Consider the following 9,374-nt stretch of genomic DNA (forward strand, 5'->3'; position numbering starts at 1 on the left):
GAATTGGAGAATATTCTATTCTAGTAAATGAAGTTTTGCATTGGATGAACAAGAAAAAGAAGGGTAACAAGCTTGTCGGCTTTAAGATCGATATGGTGAAAGCTTATAATCGTGTGGATTAGGGTTTTTTAACTACCATCTTATCGAAGTTTGGGTTTTGTTTCAACGGATTAAGTGGAGTTGTTGTTAAATGGAAGCGTTTTTAGCAAAATAGAAATGAAAAGAGGGCTTAGATAAGGAGATCCCCTCTTTCCTTTCCTCTTCGTTATCTATTCAGAACTTTTATCTAGAATGATATTAAAGTTAGAAAAGGAAGGAAGAATCCACGGCATCAAACCGGGTAGATCAAGCTCGGCGATTACACATTTGATGTTTGCTGATGATATTCTACTCTTTTGCAGAGTAAATCCACACCTTACTAGTGTTAGTAGCCAGATTCCATCCCAATTTACTGAGCAGGGCTTGATTCATGTCTTTGAGTCTTCTAATACCAAGACCTCCAGTAGCTTTAGGCCTACAAATTCGAGACCAAGAGATTGGAAAAAAGCTATTACCTCTGTCTTGGTTGTTCCAAATACAGTTGCTTGCCATTTTCTCAATATCATGACACCAGGTGGCAAGAAGATGATACGTGGACATAGCATAGATAAGGATAGCAGTGACTACATATTTCATCAAAGTATGCTTGTCAGCTTGAGATAGTAATTTTGCCTTCTAACCTTGGAGTTTGGCTTCAACCTTCTTCTTGAGGTCCTCAAAAGCCTGTGAATGGTTTCTATCCATGAACAAAGGGTTGCCAAGATATTTTGATTCTTCACCAACTTATTAATTCCAAAAATTTTCTTTATATAGGTCTTGGTTTTTCCTGGCACATTTTTTGAAAAGAAGCAGCCTGACTTCGATAGATTTACTTTTTGGCCTGTCCATCTGCTGTACGAGTTGAGGCACTTATAAATCATTCTAGATGTTTGCTGCTGTTCTTTCACTGCAGGAATATTGTGGTTGAGAGCCAATATTATGTGCATGGCTGTGGATGCCAAGAAACAAACAACCATTTGTTCTTTCACTGCCAGGTTTCTAAGCCAATCTGGTTTGCCACTCAATAGAGCATTAAGTGGGATATGCTTGAAAACCGTTCCCTAGAAGAGAAATTACTGGTTTTAGTCAATCCGACCGGAGTACTTCCAGTCCATGCAACTGATCATGAAGATTTCTTTCCTATATGCTTCCCTCATTCTGGAACAAATTTGGAAATTAAGGAATCATGTTCTTTTTGAAAACAAAGTTTTTTGTCTGAATGATTTTATGTTAAGGCTGAAACTCATATTTCAAGAAGTGAAACTTGCAGCCAATTGTTGTTCAGGCAACCACAGAATAATCCACAGCAGGCAAACAAGGAGGAAACCACCCTTACAGTGTATCAAAATCAATACAGATGCAGCAATAAGGGACGGGTCAAGCATGACTGCAGTTATAGCAAGAGACCAGCAGGGCAAATTATTAAAAATCAAGGCAGTCAATTGTCAATCAGGTATTCCAGAAGTGGCTGAAGCTTTTAGAGTGCTACAGGGATTAATATTAGCAAAAGAAGAAGGCTGGAATAAAATTTGGTGCAAATCAGATGCAAGGAACATCATTCAAGGCTTAACCAATCCCGATTCTAAGTCACACCACTGGACAACGGCAGGAATCATTTTTGACATTTAATGTTTAAAGAAAGAGTTTCGGGAAGTTCATTTAGTCTGTATCCCTAGGAGGAAAATGACCTAGCTGATTATGTCTGTAGCTGGTGTATAAAGCATAACATTACTGATATTTTGTCTCAAAGCTCCCTCCCTAGCAGTTTTTCTGCCTTTGTAACCCAGGAGGAATGTGGCCGGTAGCCACTTCGCTGCGCTTATCCGTTTTTTGTGGGTTCTTTTGCTTATAAAAACTTTCTTTTAAGCAAAAAAAGAAAAGAAAAAGAAACTTCATTATAGCTTATTTTTATTTAGAAACATCGCACAAAACGCAGACCATTATTAATCTTCAGACTTATAAATACCTGCCTTTTACCAAAGTCACCTCCAACCCATATCCACTTCTAATTTCCAACCAAGACGTACGGACACACACAGAGACCAAATTAAAGCAATCCCAACCTGCCTTCCAGTGATTACCATGAATATGCCTCCTCAACTTTTAGTATCCTCATTCCTTTTCATTCTTCCATTGCTCTTCCTCTTCGTCTTCACCAAGAAAAAGAACAAGTCATCTCCCGATTCAACCAAACAACAGCTCCCAAAGTCATACCCATTAGTCGGTCATTACTTCTCCATCTCACCCAACCAGCACCGCCGCAACCAATACACCACCGAGGTTCTCCAGATCTCTCCGGCCGCCACCTTCGTCTTCCGCCTATTATTCGGCGCCCGCCGGATCATAACGGCCAACCCCTCCGTGGTCCAGCATATTCTCAAGACCAACTTCTCCATCTACCAAAAGGGCGATTCCTTTAGAATTCCCCTAACCGACTTCCTCGGCGAAGGCATCTTCAACGCCGACGGCGACAACTGGAAGTTTCAGAGACAGGTCGCCAGCCACGAATTCAACACGAAATCGCTCCGGAAATTCGTCGAGACGGTTGTGGAAACCGAGCTCTCCGATCGTCTGCTTCCGATTCTTTCGGAAGCCGCGTCTGATAATTCCGTCCTCGATTTCCAAGACATACTACAGCGGTTCGCTTTCGATAACATTTGCAAGCTCGCTTTCGGATTCGACCCCGCTTACTTATCACCATCTCTTCCGGATGCGAAATTCGCTCTGGCTTTCGACGATGCCGTTTCGATTAGCAGCCAAAGGAGTTCATCCTTCGTCCCATGGGTTTGGAAAATCAAGAAGATTTTCGGCATCGGATCGGAAAAGCAGCTTGCTCAATCGATTTCGGAAGTCCGAGATTTCGCCACCCACATTGTCCGAGAAAAGAAAAAGGAACTCGCCGAGAAAAGCTCTGTCGATTCCGTCGATCTGCTGTCTCGGTTCTTGAGCTCTGGCCTTTCCGACGAGAAATTCGTCATGGACATAGTCATCAGCTTCATACTGGCAGGGAAGGACACAACCTCGGCGGCTCTCACGTGGTTTTTCTGGCTCGTGGCTGTCAATCCACATGTAGAGAAGCAAATTCTGAAAGAAATCAACGACCAGTCAGAGACTTCAGTTTACAGCGAAGTGAAAGAAATGGTATACACTCAGGCCGCATTGTGCGAGAGCATGCGGCTCTATCCTCCGGTTCCTGCGGATACTAAAGAGGCGGTGGGGGATGACGTATTGCCAGATGGAACGGTGGTGAAGAAGGGAGACAAGGTGACGTACCATCCGTACGCAATGGGGAGGATGGAGAATATATGGGGAAAAGATTGGGCGGAGTACAGACCCGAACGGTGGCTGGAATGGAACGAGGAGAGTAAGAAGTGGAGCTTAGTGATGAGGGACTCCTACAGTTACCCTGTGTTCCAGGCAGGGCCAAGGATATGTTTGGGAAAAGAAATGGCATTCTTGCAGATGAAAAGGGTGGTAGCCGGGGTTCTGCGCCGGTTCCGGGTCGTGCCGGCGATGGCGGAAGGGACTGAGCCAGTGTTCATTTCTCACTTGACTTCCAAAATGAAAGGTGGGTTTCCGGTGACGTTTGTGGAAAGGGGTGGAACAGAGTAATGCAAAGAAGAACAAGTTTGTGGCAAGAAGGTTGAAAGGAGAGTATCTTTGGCTGTTAAAGTTAATATTATGTTTTGTTTATTTGGTTAGGCGTTGGAATTTAAGATAATTTTTTGAGGTTTTGTTTTAAGTAGGATATATTATATATGTTGTTAGATATATATATATATATATATGTTTTTTTTTTTTGGGGGGGGGAGGAGGGGGAGAAGAGATATGTGTTGTAACTTTGTTGTAACTTGTATGTGACTTTAATTTTCAATGTTACAAAAAATACGAGTAAAGATCCAAGTGAATGAACATGATTATTGTCCTCTCTACTTCATTCATAATTCATAGCATTGTACCAATAGGGAGAGAGCGCCATTAAAAAAAAAAAAAAAAAAAAATACTACTGTCCAATAAATCACGGGAATATATATATATATATATATTGGTCTAAGTTGACCGAATTTGTTGTGATAATTTGACCGAATGTCACTTTCCCAATCGACAAATCAACTCATCCTGAACCTATAATTCCCCTTTAATTTGTTGAACTGTTAAAATTTACAAAGTATTAATATATGCTCGAACTAATAAAGCAGAGATATTCACTGAAGATAAGGAATAAAATTTCTGGCTCAGTAACCACTCGTAGACTTGGAAAAAGTGGTCTTGATCCTATGTCTGATGTAGGGTACAAAGATTTGAAGATCAATTCTGGTTCTGAAACTGAGGTTCCATGGTCTGACGATGACAATGGTAGAAGTAATGATCGGGAAAGTAGAGAGCCTGTGGAAGATTTTATGGATGAGTGTGCGTCAGAAAATATGGCCAAAGAATCCTCCAGCAATTCCAGTACAGAAAAACCTACAAATTGTTCATATACTCCCGGGCCTTTCCTTTCTGATCTGACCTTGCCGTACAATATTAGCAAGGCTTATGATGTGAAATATTTGGCGTCTCATGTTTCTTTTGATGATTATGATGGTGAACTTAATTGGCAACAAGTCAATCAGAAACTCAACTCTTGTGCCTTGCCTCAAATAATTTCGCAACAACCTCTTCAGAGAAGTATAAGCTCTCTCTGAGATTGTCTGCCATTTGCATGCATTGCAGGTGATTTATTTATTTTCTTTTATGTTGCTAACTCCCGTTTGAAATTATTTTTAGCAGATGTTAATAGATTGTGGGAACAATGCTGGATTTGACACCAAGTTCATGAAGAAGAGAGACAATCCAGCAGATTTCAGAGGCAGTGTTAGCAACTGCCCGATACTCAGCTTCAGTGGACGATCTCGAAACAGCCTTTTGCTTCTTTGATGACCATGAAATCGGGTTCTTGCCAAGAAACACGATATAGGCCGTGGTTGACGTGCAATCGTCTTTGTTACCGGCCCAATCAGCGTCGAAGAAAGCATGAAGATTCAGAGGAGAATTTTTGTGAAGTGCTAAGCCATGAGATTGAGTGCCATTGAGATAACGAAGGAGACGTTTAGCAGAAGCCCAATGAACTTGAGTTGGACAGTGCATAAACTGGGAGAGTTTGTTAACACAGTATGCAATGTCCGGCCTTGTTATCAACAAATATTGTAAGGAGCCAATAAGTCTCTGGTACTCAGTTGGAGAATCAAGCGGCTTGCCATCATTAACAGATAAGCTAGTGTTTGCAGCCATAGGAGTCGAATATGGTTTGGAGTCAAGCATGTTCATACTATCCAAGAGATCTGTGATATATTTTTGTTGGGATAAGAGTACACCGGTAGCAGTTGGAAGAACCTGAATCCCAAGAAAGTAATGCAAGGACCCAAGATCTTTGAGAGAGAACTTGTTTGACAAGGCCTTGATAAAATCAGAAAGAAGAGTGGAGTTGTTGCCTGTCAAGATTATGTCATCGACATAAACAAGTAAATAGAGAGTGAGGCCTTGTTTGCTATAAATAAATAGGGAGGTATCTGCATAAGAATTTTTGAAACCAAACTTAATGAGAAACTCCTTGAAGCCCGTATACCACGCACGGGGAGCCTGTTTGAGGCCATAAATAGCTTTGTTTAGTCGGCAAACATGATTCGGCTTGGTTGGATCAATAAACCCAGTGGGTTGAACCATGAACACTTCTTCTTGAAGTACGCCATTGAGGAAGGCGTTATTAACATCAAGTTGCTGTATTGGCCAATTATTGGAGAGTGCAAGGTAGATGACAGTGCGTACTGTAGTGGGCTTTACAACAGGACTGAAAGTGTCGAAATAATTGATGCCCGGCCGTTGATGAAAACCTTTAGCAACGAGACGGGCCTTGTATTGCTGAAGAGAACCATCAGGATTAGACTTAGTGCGAAAAACCCACTTACAGCCAAATAGATTTTGAGTTGAGGCAGGTGGAACAAACGTCCAAGTATTGTTCTTAAGCAAGGCGTGATATTCATTGTGCATGGCATCTCTCCAAGCTGGGATATCCAAAGCCTGTTTTGTTGTCTTCGGCTCACTGCTGTTGGAAATAGAAGCAACATAAAAATCAGGTAGTAATTTTGGCTTAAATATTTGATTTAATGACCTTGTGCGCATGGTATGGATGCGGGTATTTGTTGGAGGTGAGGGGACCGTAGCAGATGGGGAAGCTAGGAGAGATTCCCGAGCAGCAGTGTTGTCTTCTCGCCGTATATCACTTGAGAGAGGAGTAAATGAAGGCACGGATAAGGTTGGAGGACATGTTTTGTTACTGCCAGGAGACAGAGCAGGTGAGGGTGGAGGGAAAGCTGTCAGAGAAGATGGAAAAGAGGTAGGAGAAAAGTTTTGTGGTGAAGGGGATATTAATTTTGGTGGGATACGTGGAGAATGAAGTAATGTATAGGTTGAGGTGGGAACATGTGATTGAATAGTAGTGGGAGTAGGTAAGAATGAATTATTAGCCTTGACTTTTTGCATAAAAGGAAATTCATTTTCTACAAAGGTCACATGATGGGAAGAATAAAGTTTATTTGTCATGACATCTAAACATTTATATCCACTTTGATTAGACAATGGGCCAAGATATACACATGGACGAGAGACAGGGTCAAGTTTGGAGGTTGTGTAGGGTTTGAGCCATGGAAAACATAGACACCCAAATGTCTTGATGGAAATAAAATTTGGTGATTTTTGAAAAAGAATTTCAAAAGGTGATTTATTTCCCAATGTTGGTGTAGTTAATCTGTTAATTAAATAAGTGGCAGTTTGAAAAGCAAATGACCAAAATTATGTAGGAATATTAGCTTGAGATAGTAAGGACATGCCAGTTTCACGAATGTGCCTATGCCTACGTTCTGCATATCCATTTTGTTGTGGAGTGTATGGTGTGGTTAAGAAGTGACTTATGCCATTGATTTCAAAAAAATATTTTAGTTTAATAAATTCTCCACCATTATCTGAATAAAAGGAAATTAATGGTAATTGAAAATATTTTTCTACAATTGCTTTAAATTTAATAAAAACTGAAGACACATCAAATTTATGCATAATAGGAAATAACCATGTGTACCTAGAAAAATGGTCTACAAAAATTACATAAAATCTAAAACCATCAAAAGAGGGAACAGAAGAAGGCCCCAAACATCAGAATAGACTAATTGTAAAGGTTTTGAACTAGAAAGGGAAGACACACCAAAAGGGAGACGATGAGATTTATTGCAAAAACATGAGGAGCAAATAAATTTAGCATTATTGGAGACAGGTAGGGAATACTTGTGAAAAATATGATGGAGAGTTTTGAGAGCAGGATGGCCAAGCCGTTGATGCCATTGTTGAAAACTGGTTTTGACACTTGTATAGGCAGCATGTTTTGGATGAGAGGGAGAAGAGGGACCCGGCCATTCATAAACAAAAACAGAGGCAAAACAGAGAGAATGAAAAGTGTTTTATTATTAACGTGAAACCACTATTAAATACAGGTGTACAAACTAAAGAGTCCTACTAAGCTACAACAGTAGAATAAATATTAAAAAATAACAATATATATCACATAGAGCTGTACATATCATGTATAACAAAACTGATTACGTAACAGAAGTGATCTTGAACATGCATCTATTGACAAGCACAAGGAAGTCTTGAAATCCACTGAGTATATCAGCAGAACCATCTACTAAAATTGATCGGGTTGTCAATGATACCACCGTTACAAAGGCCAAAAAAAAAAAATTTGACATAATTGACGTCTGCGAAAAAGAATCATCTGGTGTTATTGAACCTATCATGAAAGAATCTCGCGCAGTTGATAAGAAATCAAAACCTTTGTCACTTGGAAACTCCTCAGCATATCATCAAAATATATAAGTCCAGGAGGAGATGCCCACGGTGATGAAGTTCAGATAATAGATTCTTCCAACTCTAATGAAATTCAGATGCTTCGGAAGTCAGTGTCAGTGGAATCTGGTCTTGAATCTGTAAATGGAAGCAATGTCACTGAAATTGAAGGTGAAAATATAGTTGATCGGTTACAACGACAGGTTGAGCATGACAGAGACGCATGGCCGTTTTGTTTAAGGAACTAAAGGCAGAAAGGAATGCTTCTGAAATTGCTACAAACCAGGCAATGGCCATGATTACGAGGCTGCAAGAAGAAAAAGCATCACTTCATATGGAGGCTCTTCTATATTTACGTATGATGGAAGAGCAAGCAGAGCACGATGTTGAGGCACTGGAGAAAGCTAATGACCTCCTGGCTGAGAAGGAGAAAGAGATACAAGATATGGAAGCAGAGCTAGAATTTTATAGGTTGAATTTCCCAGATGAAATAAAATCGGAAAATTTTCATGGAGGTTAGGATATGAAGAGCAAGAATGATGCAGAGACTCCTACTGTGGTCCGCAGAGATAATATCAGCCTTCCTTGTCACTCAATAATACCGATATAAAAGCTTGTGGCAAAACTTTTGCAGCTAAGACTCCATGTTTAGAGTCTGAAGATGAAAATTACGTTGTATATCTCACAACATTTGCAGTGCTTGGAGAAGAAGCTTTGTCAAATTTCTCGCAGTGGCACTTTCTGCAACATGCCTAATGGTGATCATTCTAAGAAAATTGCAGATGATGGACATAACGGAACAGGGTCTCATCGAAATAAGGAGATTCTGTTAAATGGTCACATTGAAGAATATTAACATGATTGTAATGGAAGCACTACCTCTCTAGGAGATGCAAGTGCTTCGGATGATGATTGTTGTTGTTTATCAAGCAAAGGAAAAAATCATTTTGATTCCCATCGCCAAACAAATTGTGTGCATCAAAGCAAAATTAATCCAGTTGCTCTCGGAAATGAAATCTCAGAACTTAATGACAGGTTGGAATCACTGAGACTGATAAAGATTTTCTGGAGCATATGCTTAACTCTATTCAACATGGAAATGAGGGATTACAATTCGTTCAAGAAGTAGCTCATACAGTGCAAGAATTGCAAAAAACTTGGATAGGATTAAGAAGTCAATCTGTTCCTTAATTTCACATGCATTGACATAGATGGTAAGGCTATTTCTGTTGACCAGTAATTTCTTTTGCTCCCCGTTTTGATAAGTCATTCAAGTAAATTTCTTCTTCTTTTTTTTTTTTTTTTTTTTTTGGCTACGAAAACAGAAGAAGATATCTCTTGGTAGTATCAGACCGTAATTCTGTGTCACGCGGCATTTACTATAGGTGTGCTTGGTGTTTGAAACCTAATCACCAATTGTA

The 9,374-nt window shown here is 40.1% G+C and overlaps 2 protein-coding genes across 2 annotated transcripts; both read left to right on the forward strand.

Annotated features, from left to right (window-relative positions):
- Positions 1 to 1,856: 1,856 nt before the first annotated feature.
- Positions 1,857 to 3,858, forward strand: LOC107425885 (cytochrome P450 94A1). Its single transcript, XM_048480187.2, has one exon. It carries the CDS (start codon positions 2,161 to 2,163, stop codon positions 3,688 to 3,690), a length of 1,530 nt encoding a protein of 509 aa, XP_048336144.2. The 5' UTR covers positions 1,857 to 2,160; the 3' UTR covers positions 3,691 to 3,858.
- A 4,318-nt stretch (positions 3,859 to 8,176) lies between these two features.
- LOC107425842 (probable myosin-binding protein 4) lies at positions 8,177 to 8,709 on the forward strand. Its single transcript, XM_016035888.3, has 2 exons — positions 8,177 to 8,468; positions 8,588 to 8,709. Exons 1-2 carry the CDS (start codon positions 8,177 to 8,179, stop codon positions 8,707 to 8,709), a joined length of 414 nt encoding a protein of 137 aa, XP_015891374.2.
- The last annotated feature ends 665 nt before the right edge of the window (positions 8,710 to 9,374 follow it).

The sequence above is a fragment of the Ziziphus jujuba genome, chromosome 9, assembly GCF_031755915.1.
Source record: "Ziziphus jujuba cultivar Dongzao chromosome 9, ASM3175591v1".
NCBI lineage: Eukaryota > Viridiplantae > Streptophyta > Magnoliopsida > Rosales > Rhamnaceae > Ziziphus > Ziziphus jujuba.